The 27164-nt window shown below is 43.0% G+C and overlaps 1 protein-coding gene across 1 annotated transcript in view; it reads right to left on the minus strand.

The window, feature by feature from the left end:
* The window catches only part of LOC143776688 (protein NDNF-like), a 35768-nt gene extending 9634 nt beyond the window's left edge, over positions 1-26134 (minus strand). Inside the window, exons 1-3 of the mRNA XM_077266349.1 lie at positions 25939-26134; positions 25705-25856; positions 16971-17155 (exon numbers count right to left, since the gene is read on the minus strand). Coding sequence (XP_077122464.1) covers positions 16971-17116 — 146 coding nt within the window. The 5' untranslated portion in view covers positions 17117-17155; positions 25705-25856; positions 25939-26134. The remainder of the gene's footprint in view (positions 1-16970; positions 17156-25704; positions 25857-25938) is intronic.
* Positions 26135-27164: the final 1030 nt, after the last annotated feature.

The raw sequence follows: 27164 nt of genomic DNA on the forward strand, positions 1-27164 counted from the left end.
CGTAGATTTGCCTGAAACTGCCCCTCAACCAATCACAACCGGAGATTTGACAACTGGAACTTTGGCCCACATGGCGGATTATGCCTTACGTATCCTAAAAAGGGACACACGCATAACGAAAATGATGAACGATGACGATTACTGGTTGGCCTGCCTCCTTGATCCACGCTATAAAGGCAAATTGCAAAATATTATGCCACATGAGAACTTGGAACTAATATTAGCAACCAAACAATCAACTCTTGTTGACCGTTTGCTTCAGGCATTCCCAGCACACAGCGCACGTGATCGTTATCACACGAGCTCCAGGGGGCAGCAGATTAGTAGTGTTAGGGGTGCACACATCAGAAGTGGCGTTGGACAAAGGGGTTTTCTGACCAGGTTGTGGAGTGATTTTGCTATGACCGCAGACAGGACAGGTACTGCTGCATCAATTGAAAGTGACAGGAGACAACATTTGTCCAGTATGGTTACTAACTATTTTTCATCCCTTATCGATGTTCTCCCTCAACCGTCATTCCCATTTGATTACTGGGCCTCAAAATTAGACACCTGGCCAGAATTGGCAGAATATGCATTGCAGGAGCTTGCTTGCCTGGCAGCAAGTGTCCTATCAGAAAGAGTATTCAGTGCTGCAGGTTCAATATTAACCGAAAAAAGGACTCGTCTGGCTACCCAAAATGTTGACGATCTAACATTCATTAAAATGAACCACAACTGGATTTCAAAATCTTTTGCCCCACCTTGCCCGGCCGACACCTAGCTTTCCTATGAAAAGCTCTTGCCTGTGGACTACTGTGAATTACTTTTCTAATGTCTAATTTTCTGCAGCTGATTGTCCGGCATATGACATGTTTACACCTCCCTAAATGGCCAAACTCACCACACGGGGCCGTGGTATCGCGACTTGGCGCAAGCACCCGTGAGACAGCTGTTTGCCTGAAGAGGTGGGTGTACTCGCTTTTGGCCGACGGCATTGGTACTGGGTCCCTCATAGTACAATAAAGTGTCTCTGGCGGTGGTGGTGCGCACCCAACGTCAGACACACTGTTGTAACATGAGGGGCCCTGGGCCTGTACCGCCGGCCACAAGAGAGTTCACCCACCCCCAGGTCAAACATTGCTCTACCACTTCCACAGTTATCTCTCACACTTCCACCAATGTTTAGTCTATGCGCTGACATCCTTCCATACCTGCCACTGACAATACCATTGTGTTGACATGTATGATGGTACATAACATAGTCAGGGGCAGTGTCCTCTATTTACCACAGTAAATACTTTGCGCTAAATTAGTAGGTCTGAAACAACGCAGAGGATCCCACCCCTGAACCTAATGATTGCACCCTTTAGTGTCTTTGTTTTAATGCGAGACATTCACATTTATTTGTTGTTTTTTGACTACTAACTGGCAGACACTCATTACAATCGGCCTCCGTTGACCAGACCACTGCTGCCCGTGTACCCCTGGAACCTATTTTACAGTGCCTACAGCCAGCCCATTTTATTATGTTAGGCCTTCGAAGCCTGTCTGCGGTCCCTCCTTCCACTAGGCCTCCACTGACCAGACCACTGCTGCCCGTGTACCCCTGGAACCAATTATAAAGTGCCTACAGCCAGCCCATTTTATTATGTTAGGCCTTCGAAGCCTGTCTGCGGTCCCTCCTTCCACTAGGCCTCCACTGACCAGACCACTGCTGCCCGTGTACCCCTGGAACCAATTATAAAGTGCCTACAGCCAGCCCATTTTATCATGTTAGGCCTTCGAAGCCTGTCTGCGGTCCCTCCTTCCACTAGGCCTCCACTGACCAGACCACTGCTGCCCGTGTACCCCTGGAACCTATTTTACAGTGCCTACAGCCAGCCCATTTTATTATGTTAGGCCTTCGAAGCCTGTCTGCGGTCCCTCCTTCCACTAGGCCTCCACTGACCAGACCACTGCTGCCCGTGTACCCCTGGAACCAATTATAAAGTGCCTACAGCCAGCCCATTTTATCATGTTAGGCCTTCGAAGCCTGTCTGCGGTCCCTCCTTCCACTAGGCCTCCACTGACCAGACCACTGCTGCCCGTGTACCCCTGGAACCAATTATAAAGTGCCTACAGCCAGCCCATTTTATCATGTTAGGCCTTCGAAGCCTGTCTGCGGTCCTTCCTTCCAGTAGGCCTCCACTGACCAGACCACTGCTGCCCGTGTACCCCTGGAACCTATTTTACAGTGCCTACAGCCAGCCCATTTTATTATGTTAGGCCTTCGAAGCCTGTCTGCGGTCCCTCCTTCCACTAGGCCTCCACTGACCAGACCACTGCTGCCCGTGTACCCCTGGAACCAATTATAAAGTGCCTACAGCCAGCCCATTTTATCATGTTAGGCCTTCGAAGCCTGTCTGCGGTCCCTCCTTCCACTAGGCCTCCACTGACCAGACCACTGCTGCCCGTGTACCCCTGGAACCAATTATAAAGTGCCTACAGCCAGCCCATTTTATCATGTTAGGCCTTCGAAGCCTGTCTGCGGTCCTTCCTTCCAGTAGGCCTCCACTGACCAGACCACTGCTGCCCGTGTACCCCTGGAACCTATTTTAAAGTGCCTACAGCCAGCCCATTTTATTGTGTTAGGCCTCCGAAGCCTGTCTGCGGTCCCTCCTTCCACTAGGCCTCCACTGACCAGACCACTGCTGCCCGTGTACCCCTGGAACCTATTTTACAGTGCCTACAGCCAGCCCATTTTATCATGTTAGGCCTTCAAAGCCTGTCTGCGGTCCTTCCTTCCACTAGGCCTCCACTGACCAGACCACTGCTGCCCGTGTACCCCTGGAACCAATTATAAAGTGCCTACAGCCAGCCCATTTTATCATGTTAGGCCTTCGAAGCCTGTCTGCGGTCCCTCCTTCCACTAGGCCTCCACTGACCAGACCACTGCTGCCCGTGTACCCCTGGAACCTATTTTACAGTGCCTACAGCCAGCCCATTTTATTATGTTAGGCCTTCGAAGCCTGTCTGCGGTCCCTCCTTCCACTAGGCCTCCACTGACCAGACCACTGCTGCCCGTGTACCCCTGGAACCAATTATAAAGTGCCTACAGCCAGCCCATTTTATTATGTTAGGCCTTCGAAGCCTGTCTGCGGTCCCTCCTTCCACTAGGCCTCCACTGACCAGACCACTGCTGCCCGTGTACCCCTGGAACCAATTATAAACTGCCTACAGCCAGCCCATTTTATCATGTTAGGCCTTCGAAGCCTGTCTGCGGTCCCTCCTTCCACTAGGCCTCCACTGACCAGACCACTGCTGCCCGTGTACCCCTGGAACCAATTATCAAATTTATAAGCGTGTCCCGAGGAACACTCCGGTATAAAACATCAGAAAATATAAAAATAAGTATTTTGCTTATAATAAAGAAAATACTGGAGAGATATCAAATGCATACATTTTAACATTAAAAACAAAAACACATACAACCAAAAACTGGTACAGTACCAAAATTGGCCACCAGCTACAAAAACTTTCTCCTGCAAGTAGTTAACTGAAAGGTTTTTTTCCATTGAAAACACAGATATGGCATCCACCGAGTGTTGTCCTGTCGCGTCTTCTTTATATTATTGCAAAGAAGCTGCAACTGAATAAAGCTGTGCTTCAACCTTCTGGCTTTCGGCCTATAGTATCAGATATTAAACTGCATTTGGCCTTCAACTTTGGTTACGGCCTACTAACGGTGTCTGCCCCTCCCTGGTGTTGCCCTCAACTGAATAAAGCTGTGCTTCAACCTTCTGGCTTTCGGCCTATAGTATCAGATATTAAACTGCATTTGGCCTTCAACTTTGGTTACGGCCTACTAACGGTGTCTGCCCCTCCCTGGTGTTGTCCTCAACTGAATAAAGCTGTGCTTCAACCTTGTGGCTTTCGGCCTATAGTATCAGATATTAAACTGCATTTGGCCTTCAACTTTGGTTACGGCCTACTAACGGTGTCTGCCCCTCCCTGGTGTTGTCCTCAACTGAATACAGCTGAGCTTCAACCTTCTGGCTCTCATTAAGTGTTTTTTAAAAAACAAAATGGTGGTTAGGGCCTACTAACGGTGTCTGCCCCTCCCTGGTGTTGCCCTCAACTGAATAAAGCTGAGCTTCAACCTTCTGGCTCTCATTAAGTGTTTTTTAAAAAACAAAATGGTGGTTAGGGCCTACTAACGGTGTCTGCCCCTCCCTGGTCTTGCCCTCAACTGAATAAAGCTGAGCTTCAACCTTCTGGCTCTCATTAAGTGCTGTGTTTTTAAAAATTGGTGGTTAGGGCCTACTAACGGTGTCTGCCCCTCCCTGGTGTTGCCCTCAACTGAATAAAGCTGTGCTTCAACCTTGTGGCTTTCGGCCTATAGTATCAGATATTAAACTGCATTTGGCCTTCAACTTTGGTTACGGCCTACTAACGGTGTCTGCCCCTCCCTGGTGTTGTCCTCAACTGAATACAGCTGAGCTTCAACCTTCTGGCTCTCATTAAGTGTTTTTTAAAAAACAAAATGGTGGTTAGGGCCTACTAACGGTGTCTGCCCCTCCCTGGTGTTGCCCTCAACTGAATAAAGCTGAGCTTCAACCTTCTGGCTCTCATTAAGTGTTTTTTAAAAAACAAAATGGTGGTTAGGGCCTACTAATGGTGTCTGCCCCTCCCTGGTCTTGCCCTCAACTGAATAAAGCTGAGCTTCAACCTTCTGGCTCTCATTAAGTGCTGTGTTTTTAAAAATTGGTGGTTAGGGCCTACTAACAGTGTCTGCCCCTCCCTGGTGTTGCCCTCAACTGAATAAAGCTGTGCTTCAACCTTGTGGCTTTCGGCCTATAGTATCAGATATTAAACTGCATTTGGCCTTCAACTTTGGTTACGGCCTACTAACGGTGTCTGCCCCTCCCTGGTGTTGTCCTCAACTGAATACAGCTGAGCTTCAACCTTCTGGCTCTCATTAAGTGTTTTTTAAAAAACAAAATGGTGGTTAGGGCCTACTAACGGTGTCTGCCCCTCCCTGGTGTTGCCCTCAACTGAATAAAGCTGAGCTTCAACCTTCTGGCTCTCATTAAGTGTTTTTTAAAAAACAAAATGGTGGTTAGGGCCTACTAACGGTGTCTGCCCCTCCCTGGTGTTGCCCTCAACTGAATAAAGCTGAGCTTCAACCTTCTGGCTCTCATTAAGTGTTTTTTAAAAAACAAAATGGTGGTTAGGGCCTACTAACGGTGTCTGCCCCTCCCTGGTGTTGCCCTCAACTGAATAAAGCTGAGCTTCAACCTTCTGGCTCTCATTAAGTGCTGTGTTTTTAAAAATTGGTGGTTAGGGCCTACTAACGGTGTCTGCCCCTGCCTGGTGTTGTCCTCCACTGAACAAAGCTGAGTTTCCACCTTCTGGCTCTTTTTTTTTTTTTTTTTTTAAATTGCTGGATGGGGCCTAATAGCTCTGTTTGCTCCTCCCTGGTGTTTGTCCTCAACTAAAAAAAGCTGAGCTTCAACCTTATGGCTTTCGGCCTATAGTATCAGATATTAAACTGCATTTGGCCTATTAGTGTGTTTGGGCCCTTAAAACAGTGTCTGCTGCTCCTGGGTTTGCTACTCCACTCAACAAAGCAATGCCGCCTGTTTAGTCCTGTTACCAATTTTGAACTGCATTTAGCCTACTTTATTCTTTGGCCCTATATCTGTTTCCTCCTCATCCTGCCCACTGCCCAGCCACTGCTACATGAGTCTGCTGGTACATTGACCTAGCAACGGAGTATAAACACCCACCAGAGTATAAAAAGGTAACAAATTTTTATTGAAATATATAAACAACAGTAACCACACAATATAAACAGATAAGGTACACGTTTGAGCACATGTATGGCGGAACAACCACACTGAAAAGGTAGCACCTGGGGCTCAGGAGTATCATACGCAGATGTCTAGTAGGGACACATTGCTCTCACAGTAATTAACAGTTATAGCTATAAAGTGCATAGTGCTCTGTATGAATGGCACATGTGTCCAGTACCTTACTGCGTCTTAGTTCAAGACTCCAACATCATAATACAGAATGTCCAAATGTTTCTGTCAGTCTTACCCCAAAAACGTCCTATGGTGCCAGTGTGTGTCCGGTGGCCCTGACGCGCGTTTCGCGTGAGCTTCCTCGGGGGGACATGTTTTGTGTGTCAAACCGGGCTGTATTTAAGGAGGTCTAGTCAGCTGTGGCGGCCATCGCGCACTGTAATTGGCGCATGCGCACCGCCATCTACGGAGCCTCGCACATCACATCTCCGGCCCCTGCGACGCTGCGGGCAGGCAGAGGAAAAATCCTCAAGACGTCATTTTCTGCCCCACCGCACTTGAATGCCGGAGAGGGCGATGTGCGAGCACCGCCGTGGCGCGCATGCGCGCGTGCACTCGTGGCCATCTTACTAAAGGGAAGAATTAAGGGCAGCAGCCGCAATGCTGTATATGGTATAAAATACTAGGGCCATGAACATAATAGCCATGGAAATCTGTGTGAACTCCCCCATAACTCTAAACGAAATATGGGGCAAAGCCCAATATGCCCCCTATATGTGAATAAAGTGCAGCTAGTGCAGTAAAACATGTATGTGATAATGCCAAATAGTGATATAGCCGAATATATGGCCACTAATTCTATGTCCAAAAAAAGAGAAAAGGAAGAGAAGTGATACGACTATCAATGACAGTCATCTTTAAATCCACCTCATACGTATCAACCAAAAGGGGACAACAAATCCTAATATATGTATAGAGTAAGTTAAAGTGAAAAAAGTGCAGTTACAAACTATTGATGAGACAGATCATGAGAAGGAGATCTGAAGGTGACCCACTCAATAGATGCGTGCCTCCTAGTACATGCAGGAGCTCATTATACCCCCACCAGAGGCTAGAAAACACGTCTATGACCCCTACATCTTCATCCCAGCTTAATCCTGTTCCCTCCCAAAGCCTCTATAACCTATAAAAGAAAAATAGACAAATACAAAGAAATATTTAAAAAAACAGTGTAGACTACTAAAACACATTTCAGAAGGCAAATCCCCTAGTATATGGTATCACCATCTTGTTGCTACCCTCCACTATCTATTCTTTATGCAATATATATATATCATAGTCCATAACAAATTTGTATGTTCTTCCAAATTCTTCAGATGTCCGAGGATACCGCCGACAGAACCTCCAGAACCTCCAGATGTCACAGATACGCCCAGACGAACACCAACGATGGAGAAGAATACGTGCAAAAATTACTACAAATAACAAAGACACACAAAATTAAAATCCAGAACCAGGGAATAAAAAGGTAATAAGGAGCGGACCCGGAGCTAGAGATTTCATAAGAATGATGCAAAACTATTCTGTTCGTTAAGCCCGTGTGGGGACATTGTCCCTAATACATTGATCCATCGGCATTCAAGTTGTGCGAGTTTTTTCTTTAAATCCCCGCCTCTTATTCCCCGCCTAACATGATCAAACCCAAACACAGTGAGTTCCTTGGGATTACATCTATGGTGCTGCCTGAAGTGTCTGGGTATAGTTTTAAGAGGAACATCATCATCTGCCTCCTTAGCCGCCATGATGTCCCTGACGTGCTCACGCGTTCTGATCCTTAATTCGCGTGAGGTCAGCCCAATATAGGATATATATATTGTGAGGACATCATCATTTGCCTCTGTGGATGGGAAGCAGTTTAAAATTACAGACTACATCTCCTGTAGTACCACTTACGTGGTCTACATGGCAAAGTGTACATGTAACCTATCCTATATTGGGATGACCTCACGCGAATTAAGGATCAGAACGCGTGAGCACGTCAGGGACATCATGGCGGCTAAGGAGGCAGATGATGATGTTCCTCTTAAAACTATACCCAGACACTTCAGGCAGCACCATAGATGTAATCCCAAGGAACTCACTGTGTTTGGGTTTGATCATGTTAGGGGGGGAATAAGAGGCGGGGATTTAAAGAAAAAACTCGCACAACTTGAATGCCGATGGATCAATGTATTAGGGACAATGTCCCCACACGGGCTTAACGAACAGAATAGTTTTGCATCATTCTTATGAAATCTCTAGCTCCGGGTCCGCTCCTTATTACCTTTTTATTCCCTGGTTCTGGATTTTAATTTTGTGTGTCTTTGTTATTTGTAGTAATTTTTGCACGTATTCTTCTCCATCGTTGGTGTTCGTCTGGGCGTATCTGTGACATCTGGAGGTTCTGGAGGTTCTGTCGGCGGTATCCTCGGACATCTGAAGAATTTGGAAGAACATACAAATTTGTTATGGACTATGATATATATATATTGCATAAAGAATAGATAGTGGAGGGTAGCAACAAGATGGTGATACCATATACTAGGGGATTTGCCTTCTGAAATGTGTTTTAGTAGTCTACACTGTTTTTTTAAATATTTCTTTGTATTTGTCTATTTTTCTTTTATAGGTTATAGAGGCTTTGGGAGGGAACAGGATTAAGCTGGGATGAAGATGTAGGGGTCATAGACGTGTTTTCTAGCCTCTGGTGGGGGTATAATGAGCTCCTGCATGTACTAGGAGGCACGCATCTATTGAGTGGGTCACCTTCAGATCTCCTTCTCATGATCTGTCTCATCAATAGTTTGTAACTGCACTTTTTTCACTTTAACTTACTCTATACATATATTAGGATTTGTTGTCCCCTTTTGGTTGATACGTATGAGGTGGATTTAAAGATGACTGTCATTGATAGTCGTATCACTTCTCTTCCTTTTCTCTTTTTTTGGACATAGAATTAGTGGCCATATATTCGGCTATATCACTATTTGGCATTATCACATACATGTTTTACTGCACTAGCTGCACTTTATTCACATATAGGGGGCATATTGGGCTTTGCCCCATATTTCGTTTAGAGTTATGGGGGAGTTCACACAGATTTCCATGGCTATTATGTTCATGGCCCTAGTATTTTATACCATATACAGCATTGCGGCTGCTGCCCTTAATTCTTCCCTTTAGTAAGATGGCCACGAGTGCACGCGCGCATGCGCGCCACGGCGGTGCTCGCACATCGCCCTCTCCGGCATTCAAGTGCGGTGGGGCAGGAAATGACGTCTTGAGGATTTTTCCTCTGCCTGCCCGCAGCGTCGCAGGGGCCGGAGATGTGATGTGCGAGGCTCCGTAGATGGCGGTGCGCATGCGCCAATTACAGTGCGCGATGGCCGCCACAGCTGACTAGACCTCCTTAAATACAGCCCGGTTTGACACACAAAACATGTCCCCCCGAGGAAGCTCACGCGAAACGCGCATCGGGGCCACCGGACACACACTGGCACCATAGGACGTTTTTGGGGTAAGACTGACAGAAACATTTGGACATTCTGTATTATGATGTTGGAGTCTTGAACTAAGACGCAGTAAGGTACTGGACACATGTGCCATTCATACAGAGCACTATGCACTTTATAGCTATAACTGTTAATTACTGTGAGAGCAATGTGTCCCTACTAGACATCTGCGTATGATACTCCTGAGCCCCAGGTGCTACCTTTTCAGTGTGGTTGTTCCGCCATACATGTGCTCAAACGTGTACCTTGTCTGTTTATATTGTGTGGTTACTGTTGTTTATATATTTCAATAAAAATTTGTTACCTTTTTATACTCTGGTGGGTGTTTATACTCCGTTGCTCTTCTGTAGGATTTATATTAGTGGAGTTTTACCCTGTTATATCCCATGTCCTTTATAGGGCGTTTCCCTTTTTGAAATTTGATATGCATCAGTGGTATGTGTATTTGGTACATTGACCTAGACCACTACATTCCCCTTGCACTCTACACAGCCAGAATCTGACCCTGCTGAAAGTCAGGTTCCCCTTCCCGCATGTTATACCACCTTACACAGGGACAAAAGAGGAAGGTGCAGATGAAAGTGCAGGTTCCTTCATCAGGTGGGGGGGGGCATACTCGTTGGCGACGTCACTGGCACATGGCCCCTCAGAGTACGCAAAAGTGTCGCTGCTGGTGGGAGGCGCCCCCGCCGTGCAAACACACCGCTGTACTTTGAGGGGCCCTGTGCCAGTGCCAATGCCAACGAGTGGGCCCCCCCTGCTTGCTCAGGATCACAGCACTTGTAAACTTGACATACTTACCTCTCACTGCTCCACCGCCGTGACGTAGTCCATGTTTCCTGTGCCCACTAAAACCTTGAACCAGCCCTACCCCCCACAACTTTTGCCAAATCACCCCCAATTTCCAGTGCCCAACTATTATTATAAAGTTAATTTAGATTGACAAGCTTCAGAAAACAAGAATGGATGTTTTTGGCATTAAAATGGGCACTGTAGGTGTTTTCCTGGCCTCCACTCACTGCCGGCTATGCTTTCCCATTGACTTGCATTGGGTTTCGTGTTTCGGTCGATCCCCGACTTTTAGCGATAATCGGCCGACTTCACTCGACTCGACTCTGGACTAAGTCGGGTTTCACAAAACCCGACTCGATCTTAAAAAAATGAAAGTCGCTCAACCCTACCCCACACTACACAGTACATTGGGATTGGGATATGTTTTTCCTGTAAAGTGCCAGGGTGTTATGGAGCAGCAGCTCGCCCATGGCTACCGCCCTCGGTCACTTTATACGTACCGTGCCTCTGCAGCCACAGCTCCTCAGTCCTCAGCACAGAGCCAGTGATTGGTTTCACAAAGTCGTTTGGGTGGGTGACACACGTCATCACATACGCCCCCTCTACATGATCTGATGAGGCCAATCACAGGCCTCAGTGACAGAATGGAGTGATGGAAGAAAAAAAGGGCAGATGCTGAGGACCAGAGATCTGGAGAGGAGGCAAAGGATGTGTAATAACTGGGGAGGAAAGGTGAGTGTAAGGCTTCTTTCACACTAGCGTCGGCACGGGGCCGTCGCTATGCGTCGGCCCGACGTGCCGACGCGCGTTGTGAAAGTGATGCCCGATGTGGGCAGCGGAAGCAGTCTTACGACGCTTCCGCTGCCCCATTGTAATGTCCGGGGAGGAGGGGGCGGAGTTTCGGCCGCGCATGCGCGGTCGAAAATGGCGGACACGACGCGCAAAAAATGTTACATGTAACTTTTTTTGTGCCGACAGTCCGCCAAAAGATGACGCAACCGTCGCGCGACGGTTGCGACGTGTGGCACTCCGTCGCAATGCGACGCTAATGAAAGTCTATGGAGAAAAAACACATCCTGCGGGCAACTTTGCAGGATGCGTTTTTTCTACATAACGATGCATTGCGACGTGCGTCGAACGACACTAATGTGAAAGTAGCCTTAGGGTTTTGGTCATTTTTTAACCACTTCCCTCCCCTCACAGCAATTTATTTGAGTGAATCGGAGCACTAGCCGAATTCAAATGAAAATTTGGTCAAGTTGAAATTCTGCAGACCTCTATTCATGATATATTCAGCACTAGTGGGCTCCAAATCTCCTTCTAGTGGTAGCTGCAAACAGCCAGAGTTTTATCATTTAGATCTAGATCTTATACTTCGATCTTAAACAGGAAATGTAAAGCTCTGTATAAAAAAAAAAACAAAGATCTTACTCCTATAAAGATACATTAAAAAACAGAATAAAAAACATGTCAAAATGTCCACGTTAAGGGGATAACGTATAGATAATGCATTGTACTAAAAAAACATTATAAACAATATAAACAGAAGAGTTTCCCTTAGTGAACCATGAACTGGTTTCCTCTTTACTGCAAAATTGAAAATATTTATATCTGTTAAATAGTTCAACTGTAAATCATGAATTAACTCAGGAACATAAAAACAGAAATAATGACAACTAATGAGCATAAAAGTAAAATAGCAAGAAGTTAAATTATCATACATAACGGTGAACGTTTGCATCTTGACTTGCATTTTGTCAATAAGTGAACCTTATTTTACAGAAGGGTTTGAACTCTCTTGTAGGTCACTGTATCAAGAAATATGATGCTTCCTCTTTGTCAGCATTCTGCCAGCACTATAATTGTTCAATTTCCAGAAACACCTATATAGAAGTGCTGGAATTTCCTTCCCCTCACTTCCCAACATGCATTGAGCTTGCCATTGTCCAATCGCTTGCCAGCCCTCAACTGAAAGCCCACATCTATGTTGTTTGTATGCAGTATGATAGACAGCAGAGCAGAAAGTGAGTTATAAAGACCCGCCCCCACATCCTGAACAGAGATAAAGACCCGCCCCCACATCCTGTGCAGAGGTAAAGACCCGCCCCCACATCTTGTGCAGAGATAAAGACCCGCCCCCACATCCTGTACAGAGATAAAAACCCGCCTCCACATCCTGTACAGAGATAAAGACCCGCCCCCACATCCTGTACAGAGATAAAGATCCTCCCCCACATCCTGTACAGAGATAAAGATCCTCCCCCACATCCTGTACAGAGATAAAGATCCTCCCCCCACATCCTGTACAGAGATAAAGACCCGCCTCCACATCCTGTACAGAGATAAAGACCTCCCCCCACATCCTGTACAGAGATAAAGACCCGCCTCCACATCCTGCACAGAGATAAAGACCCGCCTCCACATCCTGTACAGAGATAAAGACCCGCCCCCTCATCCTGTACAGAGATAAAGACCCACCCCCACATCCTGTATATTACCCACCCTCATTTCCTGTGAAGAGACAAAGACCTGTCTCCACTTCCTGTAGAGACAAAGACACGCCTCTTCCTGTACAGACACGAAGACTCTCCTCCACTTCCTGTAATCTGTTGTGGTGCCTCTGCTGCTTGTGACAGATTTCCTTTGACATCCGGCAATGGACAGCAAGTTAGACACTATCCACTCAACTAAGAGATGGTGATTCTGAACTCCTCTATATACCAACTCAGAATTGGATGAAGGAAAATAGGTTTTGTAAATTGGACAACCTCTTTGTCTATCGGTGTATTGGTGGCCTCCTCTGAAAAAAATTCTGACAAAGCAAATTGGACACTGTTGACAACTCTTCTAATGGACAGGAGTCACAATGGTTACTCCACCCCCTCCGATCAGACATTGACGGCCTATCCTAGCAATATGTCATCAATGTCTTTATCAAGACGACATCTTTAATACTTTGAGGAAGCCGAAGTGAAGCCATGAAAGCGCTGCCTTCATAGACCTCAATGACTGCAGTGATTTATAAGTGATTTCCCGTAAGGGAAAAAATGAACTTGGTGCAGTGAAAGGGAACCAAATGGTTAATGTGGACTTGGCGATTTTTCTCCTATTTGTTTGCATTTAGTTACTGGGAACAAGTGAGTAAACTTTGTCCTAACACAGCCCTGAGTGACGCGATATCACACGAAAACATCACCTCTGTGTGTACCAAGGGACACAAGAATGGCAGATGCGAATGTGCAACTTATGACTCGGCAAAGCTTCCAGAGAATATCTCACCAAGTTATCTAATAAATACATTTGTGAACAAATATATGCAAATACAGATGTACAAACTTGTGCAAGAACATCTCAAATGTTTTGCAATAAACCATGAACTCTGTATCAAAAGCTTTGTTTTGATAGTAGAAATGGTGGATTATGTCAACGTTGCATGAAGGTTTCTTTGGAAGTCGGTGTGTCACAGTGACGCCATGTCTACCTCACCATTTGTCACCCTCTTGCCAACTCACCCCTTCTATCTTAACAAAGTTACCTCGAACTGTGATCTCCTGGTGTTGTCTCTGTCTGTTCATTGGCACATCAGATTTCCATTGCAATTCGACACACAGCTCTGACATCATTCACCCAGGCCTTACAGGCTGAATCAGGCGACGCGATGCCTTCCGAAAATTTAGGTAATTGGCGTCAACGTTGCTAAAATGAACTGCCTCAGCTCTAGGACCATGTGACAAACCCAAGAATGCTTTACCGCTGGTCATTTCTGCTAAACTGGACTCTGTGGCAAACTTAGCTCTACTATACTGCTCACCAGCTCTTCTATATTAGACTCTTTGCCAAACTCAGCTCTGCTAGATTGTTGAGTCAACAATGATGTTCTGCTGCCAGCTCTGAGTTTTACTTTGAAAAAAAAATACAACTCTGTCATGTCTGTTGCCATTTTCTCAACTCTGCTTCATCAGATCCTGTGATTCCTGTTGACTCCTCTTTCCGTTCTGCCTCCCCAGCTCCCAATGTTCCATCTGAATATCCCTGCTGCACCAACGTCATCTGTCAGTGCTGTACAATAATTGCTCACTCAGACCCAAGTCTTCGAGGATCCACCTCACCAGGTGAGCGATAACTGGTAATTGCCAGGATATGATCTGTAGGGGTCTCACCTCTGGAATCTTCATGGATCCTGAGAATGAAGAGGCCACAGTGTTTTTCCTCTGAATATTTCCGGCAATGACTGCAAAACTGTTCCATTGAGGTCAATGGAGACTGTTGCAGGTCTCTGCATAGTCAGGTAACAAGGAGCACGCACCTGTTCAGGGGCTAAATTGGGAAGAAGACACAGCTCTTCTTCAGTCCCTCTCATTCTGACGAGTAGTGCAGACTCAGAGGTTGGACATCTATTGATTGGTAAGCGATGACATATCTTATTGATATGTGATCATTTAATGGGGATTCCACTTTGCACCACATACCCCACAATGGCCGTACACATATGCAATGCGCCGGTTTGTTTGCAATTGGAGGCACAAATTGGATTCTTCCAGATCCACCTGGTAGTGGTTTAGCTTACTTTGGAGCATGCACATTGGGATCCAAAATGTACACCTCTTTTTTTTTTTTCCTGCACGAGGAGAAGAAAAAGAGGGAGACCCTCAGATATTGGATAGTCAGCCTGTCCTTGGTTAGGCCAACTTTCCTACAGTGTGTATGGTCAGTTTTGTACTGCGAGCCAAAGTAACGAGATAAGAGAACAATACCCCTTTAAAAAAGCCATACATACTGCTCCACTACTATATTCTACAGCATGCCATTCCCAAAAATGCATTGGCTTTTAGCCCATGTGCCGTCTCTCTTTATTGAGATGCATGGTGCGTGGGGGGAGAGACCTATAACAAGTGCCATTAATGGAGAAGCATGAGAATAAAAACCATGGCTGCTTACTACCTAAACTAAATGCCACTCTTGCAAAAGATGATAGACTGTGCCTGGTATTGCAGTCTAAGGACAAGAGTGGCGTTGTTTGTAGAAGCATTGTGCCCATAGGAGTGCCCAAGAGTTCCTGAAGCCGGTTGTGCACAAAATATAATGGACTCTACAATGCACGCCAAGGAACTGCAGGTAATAAAGTGAACTGTTTATAACCTTCTCCACTACATGGAAAGAGACAAAACAGATCTATTACTCATGACATCCGCCCTTTTCAGAGTAAGGTAATGCAAGGACAGGACTGAGCTATGACGAGTAGACTATTACTGTTGTCCTCGTGACGACAAACCCACCGCAGTGCTGAGAAGTTCACTGGAGGTAACGCCACTCAAAGCCTTTATGTGACCACAATAAAAACTTCATGTTACAGTAATACAGAGATATAAAACAAGCTCCTCGGCCCCGATAAATAATCCTTATCAGGACCCCCAGCGATCATTGATAGTACTCATAGGGGCAGTAGGACCCGGTAGGGAACACAAGACGCCTTATAGTTGCAGCTCAACAATGACAGAATCATTCTACTTAGAGTAAATTAAAACATGTTGATAAAAGATTTCCCTTCACTTTTATGGCATAATTATCACTTAAAGAAACACCAAGACTAGAGATGAAGGATAAAAGTTAGCAGAAGATAATCTTGTGCTCAATGTTTGCCAGTGGGACCTCCGCCAATCATCAGTGATAAAACAGCACATTTAAAGTTAGACCACCGCTCTACCCTGTGTCATTTCAATCACAAGAGCAATGGGATTTCCATAGAAATTCATCCACACATCATGGAAACGAAGCACAGTGCAATACAGATGTCACCAGATGTGAACACACATCTATTTTATCATCTGGTCTTGTAATGAAAATAAAGTTCATTAATGTTATAGAGTATTATTAGGATGGGGGGCAATGGGGAGCTTAATTTCTAGATTTGGCAAACATTTCCTGGAATGTTAGAGTTGGAAGGGACCTACAGGGTCATCGTGTCCAACCCCCTGCTCAATGCAGGATTCACTAAACCATCTCAGACAGATGTCTGTCCAGGATCTATTTGAAATGGTGAGTTCTCCTAATAATAATAATAATAATCTTTATTTATATAGCGCCAACATATTCCGCAGCGCTTTACAGTTTAACAGTTTCAAACACAACAGTCATAGGTAACAATGTTAACAATACAGCAATAAAGCAAAATAAGACGACCCTGCTCGTGAGAGCTTACAATCTACAATGAGGTGGGGAGATACAAAGTACAGGTGTGTATTTACAATGATGTATTTACAATGATGGTCCAGCCATCTTCAGGGGGTGGGGGGTAGATGAGATAGTGAATGGGCTACACACACACACAAACATAAAATGACTGATTAGGGAACGTGATAGGCCGCTCTGAACAAATGAGTTTTGAGTGAGCGCCTAAAGCTATGCAAATTGTGGATGGTCCTAATATCTTGTGGTAGAGCATTCCAGAGGATTGGCGCAGCACGGGAGAAGTCTTGGAGTCGGGAGTGGGAGGTACGGATTAGTGCAGAGGTTAGTCGAAAGTCGTTTGCAGAGCGCAGCGGTCGGCTAGGCCTACAATGGGAGACTTCAGACAGATGTCTGTCCAGACTCATTTTGAGATGGTGAGTTCTCCTTCAATGGAAGTCTTCAGGCAGATGTCTGTCCAGTCTATGTGAAGACTTCCATTGAAGGAGAACTCACCACTGCCAAAGTTTTTTCTAATATCTAATCTGTATCTTCTCCCTTCCAGTTTCATTCATTTGACACCATCTGTCTGGAATAAGTATGATGATGATACCATCCACCTTGTGTCTGGCATTTACTGACTCATCTTACTACCCTAGACGAGACTATACGAGTGGCTGCTTACAATTCTTACCTGACTGGCTGGTCCAAGGGAAGAAATCCGTCCACTCTCTGTCCCACGGGAAGAAGCCTCCTGATATCTCCCAGATGATTAGAGTGGGCATGGACCATGCAGCCCACAAGACCATAGAGAAAAAGGACTAGGACCACGTTCTCCATGACTGAAGAGTATTATGTTTGTACACACAGCAGTCCGCCCTGCAAAGAAATTTGACATATGTTAGGTATGAAGGTCTATGGCACAACATTTTATGTCCTGTGTATTGAAATAGAACACAATTCTTCCAGGGATAGACTTATTTCTATGCATCTGGCAATGTAAGGCCGATTTATCATTGCTTTTTGCGCCGCTAGTGACTTTATTTGCATGATATTCATTAAAATATTTATTTATTTTTTATTTATTTTCCTCATTTATATAGCGCCATTTTATTCCACAGCGCTTCACAGACATTATTGGCACTGTCCCCATTGGGGCTCACAATCTAGATTCTTATCAGTATGTTTTTGGAGGAAACTGGAGAAAACCCACAGGAAACCCACACAGAACATAAAAACTTGCAGATGTTATCCTCGACCCCAGCGTTGCAATGCTAACCACTGAGCCACTGTGCTGTCCATGGCAAATAATAATATTAGCAAATACCTCCAATTTAAAAATGTAGTATAGTTCTTCTGATTCGCTATGTCGCTTACCCAATGTGTAGTGCATTGCAGTAGCTTAGGTATCTATGGTTATGACCACAACTGTCACTATATGAGAGGTCGTAACCATGGATACCTAAGCTACTGCAATGCCCTGCACATGGGATAAGTGACATAGCAAATCAGAAGAACTATGCTACATTTCTAATTGGAGGCATTTGCTAATATTACTATTATTACACCTACTACGTATTAGGAAAGGATTTTGGAGATGGGAATATCCCTTTAACTTTACTTGGTTTAGTTACTGTTACATTTTTGTTAAGCATTGTGGGTCGGAATTTGGTTTTCTAGATGTTTTAGTCCGATTCAAGAGTTGTGACTTTTCGAAATGTCACTTAATTTTTGCGCAATAGTACTCCATTACCCTGCTTCAATACAAAATCTGTATTTTTTTTTTCAGTTAGAAATTAATGTCAGATATTTAAAAGCTTATTGCAAGGATTATGTGACTTTTTATTGTAAAAAGGAAGAAGAAAAGCTAAAGAGACAAAATACAATCTTTGAATTTGCGCCAATTTAAACATTCCGCGCAAATTTTGATGAATTTTGCACACAATCCGTCAATGCAATCATGGCAGTTTTTTTTCATTCACACTGGAAATCATGTGCTGGATTTTACAAATTTTCCAAGTGAAAAAAGTGCAGTTTTAAGTTGTATAAATACAAGAAATGACAGCACAATCGTCGTTAAAGAGCCATAAAAATGACTAATTGCTATGATTAAGACAAATTGGAATTAGGCTCCACCCTAACTACGCCCCTGATTATCTAAGTTACACCCCCGAGCACCCAAAACTCTTTATTTCCTATTGTCCGTAGTTACTTACTAGGGGAACAACTGATGTGTGCCATTCTTACCGCAGTGAAGCTCCAACTTAGCTCACAGAATTGCCAACATGAGTTTGTTGTGGGATCACACACTACATAGGTAATGTTAGCAATTTAAGAAAAGAGAAACTAACTTAATAATGATGGTGTTCTTTTACACTAGATTGGAATAAAAGTTATTTTTCTTTCGACTAAGAATATGTTTTTATGGACATGATCTCCGAGACTGGGATATTGTTAGCCTTTCCACCGATTATTAACTTACAATTTTTAGTAGCTAGCTATAGGAGAGATGCCCTATTCAGGACCCTCAACTATTAAACAGAGCAGAAAACAATTATTAGGACCATCTCTGAACGGCCCGATTTTTCCATGTATTACATAACAATCTCAGTGATTTTAATTGGAAATGTGTAATACTTCATTTTTACTGTGGGGGGCAGTGCAGGAAAATTTAACAATTGGTTCTTGCACATAGCTGATCGTTGTAGATTCCAGCAGGAAGTCACTATGTGATGATATAATTATCAGAGTACCGAGGTGGACAACCCCTTTAGCTGATGTGTTTTGGTATGGACATATTGCCAATATAAAATATGCCTGAAATTTTTCTGACCAGCAACAACCACTATGGCCATAATGAGGGATTTGTAGTGGTTGTTGCTTAGCTTTTCTGCCTGAGAAATATCTGCAGGGCTAATACCAGGTTTATAAGAAACCTTGGATAAAAGAGTCTAATTTTTCGCTTTCAATTTTTCCTTCTCGCCTCCCAAGGGCTATAACTTTTTACATTTTTGGTTGATAATGTTGTATCAGGGCTTTATTCTGGGGGTTAAGAGATGTTTTTATCATTACCATTTTTGGAACTATACATCTTTCTGATCTCCTTTGATTCCATTTTATTGTGAGGCAAAGTGACCAAAAAACAGCAATTCTGACATCTTGAATTTTTCTTCATTTCGACATTCACCATATTGGATAAGTTATGATATTTTACTAAATTTGACATTAACATATGCAGTAGTACCACATATGTACATGTTTTTTATTTTTTTAGATTCAATTTACATTTTGGAAAAAAAGGGATATGATATGAATATGTATCATTTTAAAAAATATTTTTCATTTTCTTTTTCTTTTTTTTTTATTGGTCCAACTAGGGGACCACTTGATCTCTTGTACAATATACTACAGCACAGTTATATTGTAGGGTATTATAACATCACGTATCTCCTAGGAAGCCCAGCCAGAGCTTCATCGGTGTGCAAACATGGTAAAAACGGGGCATTGTTTGGCAATGCACCCCACTATCGTGTGATGCAGGATGGCTGATGGAAGGAACTAGGAAAATCTTCACCTACTTCCAACACCTTAAATGCCACAACTGGCATTCAAGAGGCTAATCTGCCATGATCAGACTCAGCTCGCAGCAATTATACTCCAGTGCCAGTTGTGTAACCCCGCCAACATCTGTGCTGTATGCGGCAGGCTCAGCTCTTGAGCCCGCTGTATAAACACAGTACATATGTAAAATTCAGTATGTCCATAGAAAAGAGAGCGGATTGGCACATACCGTCCCGTGCAACAAAATCCTTTATTGTGGCATCATCATACCAACAGCAGGATGACCTGTTGAAGCGCAATGTAAGCGTGAAACGATCGTCGTCTGCATTTGCTCCACTGTTTTATCTGCCTGCTGTTGGTATGATGATGCCACAATAAAGGATTTTGTTGCACGGGACGGTATGTGCCAATCCGCTTTTTTTTCTACGGACATACAGATTCTTTTTCTTTGGAAGTGGCACCCGTAATCCCTGGCGTGTGTGCAGCTTCATCAACCCAAGGTCATACAGCTGTGCCTTTGTCCTGCTTCTCTTCTAACATATGTAAAATTCAGCTACCTGAAACCAGGGCAGATTGGGTCATCTGAGTGTCGTAAGCTCCGACACGTCCTGCCCCTGAGTATCTGATTAACATTTCTAATAGTTTGAGGTGAGACATTGATATATATCATTGTGCCCTTGAAAAGTATACTTTTATAGGGGACATGGGATGGGTGGTAAATTATTTTTCATTTCTGCATTTCTTAAATGCAACAATACGTCTTTTATGGCTTCCGGGTATATTATATGAAATATCAATGTGCTGAAAATGTGAAGATCTTGTTCTGTTCTTCAAAAACGTGATAAGTGATATTATTTGTTCCCTTCGTGCTGGAGCAGTTTCCATGGAAATCGACAAATAATTCAGAAGCTCGTATCATTAGTCAGCCATATAACAAAAGGCTCCTGATAAGAAACGGAAAGTATTTTCTGAGCGTAGATTTGTGTCGCAGTGCAGCATTTCAGCCCTGATTTTCATGATATATTCTTGTTAAAAAGCTCAGGTGTGACCAGAGGCCACCTGCCAACTTCCAACCGCACCCATGGCCCATCAATGGCCCTGTCAGAGCTTGCAGGAGGTTTATTAAAGGTTTATTAAAAATGCAATATATAGAACAGAGTGTTATGGTGGAAATATACTGTGACTTGAAAGAAGAAGAGTCTTGAACGCCATTGAGGAAAATTATCATTGGTGTTTCATACACTATAACATGCTCTAAAATATAAAATGTACCCCCCAAAAGTGTGTTCATGGGTCAGAAACCAGCTGCTAATGTGCACCCACTTTGTAAACTATAAAACAAAAATCAAACTTTTTTTTTTGCGTAAGCAAGGCCTGACCCAAATTTTGCAACTTTTTTTTATGCCAGAAAATTGAAATACAGACATTGATAAATCCCTCTCCTCCATGAATTTTTATACTAAAAAGTGTGGTTTGTATTCACCCTTTAACATCAAAGTTATGATCTGCATAAAAAGTTTAGTATACAGTACTGAGCAAAAGTTTTAGGCAGATGCGGAAAAAAAAAATGCTTTATAGTAAGAATTCTGGATTCTATAAAAAAATATATAAATAAAAATATAAAATATAGAAGTTTTATATTCATATTCATCAATTAACAAAGCGTAAAGTGAATGAACAGAAGAAAAATCTCAATCTAATATTAATATTTGTTGCCACCAGTCTTTGTCTTCAAAATAGCATCAATTCTAGGTACAGGTGCACAAAGTCAGGGATTTTTTAGGATTACTGTATAGTTAGGTGTGTAAGTAAACAATTATACCAAACAAGGGATAATGATCAGCATTTTCATATGTAGTTGGAAATATAGTCATTAACTTAAAGAGAAACATGTATGAGACTTAAAGCTGGGTGAGGAACAGCTAAACTCTGCTACAAAGGTGAGGTTCTGGAAGACAGTTTCATGTCACTGGTCATACACCCTTACAAGACTAAGCACAACAAAAGACACAAGGTAGTTATACTGCATCAGCAAGGTCTCTCCCAGGCAAAGATTTCAAAGCAAAGTAGAGTTTAAGATGTGCTGTTCAAGCTCTTTTGAAGATGCACCAATAAATGGGCAATATTAACAAACTAAGACACATTAGTCATCCAAAGAAATTTAGTGCAGCAGATGAAAGACATTTCATGATTACTTCCAATCAAAAATCGGAAGATGTTCAGCAGTGCCATCAACTCAGAACTGAAAGGAACCAGTGGGACCCAGCTATACCTATCTATGGTTCGGAGAAGTCTGGCCAGAAGTGGTCTTCATGGAAGAATTGTGGCCAAAAACCCATACCTTCAACTTTTAAAGAAGGATGTGTAACTAAACTGTGCACAATAAATGGGAACTAAGGTGCAGAAAACTGGTAGCAGGTGATCTGGACTGAGGAGTGAAAATGTGAATTAATATTACCACAACTGCAAAAAAAGTTGGGACACTGAAATCTATAGAAAACAAAAATACAATGATATGAACATCTCTTATAGCCTTATTTTATGTAAAACAGAACACAGATAAGAAGGTAAACGTTAGGCATTTCTTTTACAATTTATTTTTTTAAATTAGCTCAAAAATTTTTGGCATCAACATAGTTGGTTCTGGACCATGTCTACTGTTATGATCCTTAGTGGTTGAGAATCACAAATTACTCCAGCAAGGTGACTAAACATAGGACAAGCTCTAGGGAGGTGGAAAACTGGACTGACCGCAAAACTGAACCTATCCAACCACACTAGAGGCAGCCGGTGAACGTGTCTAAAATCCTAGACGTCTCGAGCCAGCCTGAGGAACTAACTACCCCTAGAGAGAAAGAAAGACCTCTCTTGCCTCCAGAGAAATAATCCCCAAAAGATATAGAAGCCCCCAACAGATAATAATGGTGAGGTAAGAGGAAGGCACATACACAGGGGTGAAAGCAGATTCAGCAAAAGAGGCCCACTAATTCTAGATAGCAGAAAATAGAAAAGGGGTCTATGCGGTCAGTAAAAAAACCCTTACAAAATATCCACACTGAGATTTCAAGAACCCCCACACCAACTAACGGTGTGAGGGGAGAAACTCAGTCCCCAAGAGCAACCAGCAAGTAAGAAATCACATTTTAACAAGCTGGACAAAAAAACATGATGAACGCTGATAATCAGAAACTGAACAAACAAAAACTTAGCTTGTCTTGGAGAGACTGGGAGCAAGGTAGTCACCAGGAATCTGAAGAGCACTGAATACATTGATAGCAGGCAAGGAACTGAGTATCCAGGTGAGCTAAATAGGAAACCAACCAAGGATAACGAACCAGCTGATGCTGCCAACCTGCAGAAAGACAACACTACACAGTACCGCTTGTGACCACTAGAGGGAGCCCAAAAATAGAGTTCACAACAGTCTACCATTGTGTAACATTGGGCTCTTCTTTTTACAACAGTTTGTAAACATCTGAGAAGTGAGGAGACACTTCTTTTTAGGAAGTTTTAGGAGAGCAATGTTCTTCCAGTCTTGTTTGATGTAGGATTCTCACTGCTCCACAATTTGTAGTCTTTTTGCCAGGTTTTTGATTCATAATACGCCAAATGTTTTATATTGCTGAAAGATCTAGACTGCAGGCGGCCAGTTCATCACCCTAAGCCTTCTTCTGCGGAGCCATGCTGTTGTGATGGATGTAGTATGTGGTTTGGCATTGTTTGTCATACAACCAATGTCATTAAGGCTAGTTTCACACTAGCATTCGGCATGGCTGCAGACTTCCTCCGTGAAGCCCTGCCCACTGCCGCACCTCTTCATTCAGCTCCACCTATGGCTGCATGCATCCTGCGTACCCTATCTTTAACATTGGGTATGCTGGCCATGCGGATGTATGCGGATGCCTCCGCATGCGTCATTTTCCCGCTGCACTGACCGCAAAAATTGCAACATGTTACGTTCGGCTCAGGTCGGCGCAGCGTGAAAACGACGCATGTGGTGGCATGGTCTGCGTACCCAATGTTAAAGATAGGGTACGCAGGATGCATGCAGCCATAGGCGGAGCTGAATAAAGAGGTGCGACAGTGGGCAGGGTTTCACGGAGGAAGTCCGAAGCCCTCCGCAGCCATGCCAAATGCTAGTGTGAAACTAACCTAAGAACTATCTTCAGCATAAATAACAAGGGTTCCTGGAAGTGGTGATATGGACCCCGCAGACCCCCGATCTCAACATCGAGTATGTGTGGGCTCACATGAAGACACAGAAGGATTTGCACAAGCGATAGTCACAGATTTGTGGATCTGTGGTTAGTTCATCAAGATGTTTGGAATAACCTTCCTGCAGAGTTCCTCAAAAACTGTGTGAAAGCGTTCCTAGAAGTGATGATGCGTCAAAGGCAAAGGGTGGTCACCAAATATTGAACCAATTTAGATTTCTGTTTTGTTCATTCACCTTGCATTTTGCTAATTGACAAAAATATACCATTAACACTTCTATATTTTTATTTAAGTATTCTTTTTACTATTAAAAACACTGGATGAGCTCGTTGAAAAATTTGCCTTTATCAACTTAGCTAATGTTGGTTTTCGTTAGTTTTTCCAATTGCAGATTATTGCATAATGTAAAAGAATAGTAGAGACTACATGTCCTAGAACACACAAAATACACCTACAAAATAGAAGCTTTGAAGTCTGCAGAATTGCTACAGCAGCTTCCAATTATAATGTAGACTATGTAAAATCTTTACAAAGCTACATATTTTTTTTTATATATAAGAAGGTTTGTATTAAAGTGAATGGTCGCCTTTAAGGTTAAGGAAATCTGGATGGAAAAATTAGGGAAAAATTGCAATGGTCTCATAAACATGTTAAAAACAACCCTAAAAATCATCAATTGTAATCGGCTTTTATCTTGCATTTCTTCAATGATTTTTTCCATGAAACCTACAAGATCCCTGTAGTTTTATATTAAAAAAAGTATAACGTTGCAAGCAGTGTCGGACTGGAGTGACAAGGGCCCACCAGTTACCAAAACACCAGGGTTCCATTTTTCAGCTACGGCCAAATGTGACATTATCCTCAATCACAAATTTATATAACTATGGACTGGGTAGATTGATAAATGAATAAGATGCTGCCTTTGTCTGTACATAGTGAATTAAGTATATTGTGCCAAGAACTACTCATATAAGAAGGCGATGACCCATTTTTGCACAGCGCGGCCCACCGGAGGATTCTCCTGTGGGCCAGTCCAAGCCTGGTTGCAAGAGCACTGTATGCACAAGATTTATAAGAAAATGTATTGGTCAAGGGCACCAAATTTTGGTTACAACAACTAGATAATTTATGGCATTTTGGCTTAAGATAATGGGGCACATATCTAGTTACTTTGGTGCAAAATGTTGTTGCAAACAATACCCGCTAATTAGTCTAACGCTAGAAGAGACAAAAGGGGTAAATGATCCGTTGTATCAATTACGTGAACACAAACAGAAGGGTCCCTTTGATTATTATAGGGTTCCAATTTTTAGCACGATAGAAAAAGTTCGGAGTTATTTGACCCCAATTAATGAAGCCTGACGGAACGGATCACTTATTCTGTTTGTCTGTCCTAAAAATGGAGTATCCATACGGACATGTGAACTAATTGTGCCAAAGTTTTTGGCACATTTGCTGACGATCTAAACTTATATACTGGTGTGTGCCAAATACATCTCTTCATTTTTAAGCACCTTGATGTAGAATTAGCAAGAGTAGAAAAAGAGAAATAGCAAATCTGCCGCATTGATCCAGATTTTCGAAAAATCGGTGAAGCCCTTTAAACTGCCATTTTGCTATCAGTCTAAGAAAAAGAAAACTTTTTGTCTTACCTGGGAAGGTCTGTTGTCCAGTGGCCGTATACTCTGTTGTGACTCTGTCCAATGGATATCCTGCTGCGTCTAGTTACCTGTTCCATGTATCGGAGCACACACAGAAATGTAGCAATGTTCCCCAGACGCGGCCGCGCCCCGTGTAGACACACCTGCAGGTTTGCATGCAATCAGTAAAAATCTACATATGATAAAAACAGGAATGCTGACCTGCATAATAAGTATGTACTGTACCTCGGAGATATTTAACCCATGTATAGTAAGACACAACCGGCCTTAGAAGTGCACATTTCGTTTAAGAAGTTGCCATGTCTGATGACCATATTACATAATGCGGCGGTAGAACTTGCTGTTAATTATGTGGTTGGTCAAGGACAATAAGAGGATAAGTACTATAGGCACTGGCGCAGCAGTCGCTGAGAAGCACTGGGTTAAAGTATGTGTTTGATGTGGAGGTATTAAATGGTTGTATGGTTGTAAAAGCAAAGTTTAAACACTTGTGTTAAAACTAGTTCAGATGCTTGAGGGCATGAAAGATGAAGAACTGCAGAGAGCGAGCACCTGTGCTATAGGAAATATCACATACAGAAAGGCGGGTGTCGATAAGAACATAATCTTACTGAAGCCAAAAAAATGACATGCGCCTAAAGGCGCCCACACGCATGGTGATGTGATATGCGTAAAGAATCTCATAATCATTCTTAAAGAACTGGAAGAAAGTCAAAAATATGGCTTCGAATTTTTTGGAAGTGTTCAAAAATAAAAAGTTTTTCAAGCAGAAACTGTTTCCAGAAATCCTTCCTTTTTGGGTATGTGCACAACACGTCTTTTTCAGGTTGATTCCGCCGCGGAAACCCTATCAGAAAACAATCAAAAAATGAACATAAGCATTTCTATGTAAAAATGACTTGCTGTGCACATGTTCAGGCTTTTTTTAATATCTTTTAACCACTTCAGGTTACTAAAAATGTAAAGTGGTTAAAAAAACTGGCATGTCCATTCGTCTACTATTTTCCATTCGAAAGGCACTCCGTAGTTAGTCAACGTGAAAGCTCAAAAGCGGTCCGGACGTCTTTTAGAGTATTATGAAAAAGTTTTTGCGTGAGTTTTTCTTTTCCTGTATTTGAAAAGTTTTGATTGGACAGAAATTAGTTTGAAGAGGTTTCCGTTCAGGATCCACTTCATAGAAGTTAAATGCACTTTTCTTCCCCCCTCCTCCACTAGGTGTTTTTCAAAACCTTTTCCAAAAATAAAATGCTCAAAAACTCCTCATATGAACAACAAGAATGGATTTCCCCTAAAAAAAAAATGAATTGGAAGAGTTTCCAAAGAGTTTTTGAAGATGATTTCAGAGGATCCACTCAAAAACTGATAAATTTGCATAATCTAATCCAGCTATGCTCTATATACAACATATTAAAGGGATGTCCAAGTCCAAGATTAGATAAACATGGCTACTT

This window comes from Ranitomeya variabilis, chromosome 5 (genome assembly GCF_051348905.1).
Source record: "Ranitomeya variabilis isolate aRanVar5 chromosome 5, aRanVar5.hap1, whole genome shotgun sequence".
NCBI lineage: Eukaryota > Metazoa > Chordata > Amphibia > Anura > Dendrobatidae > Ranitomeya > Ranitomeya variabilis.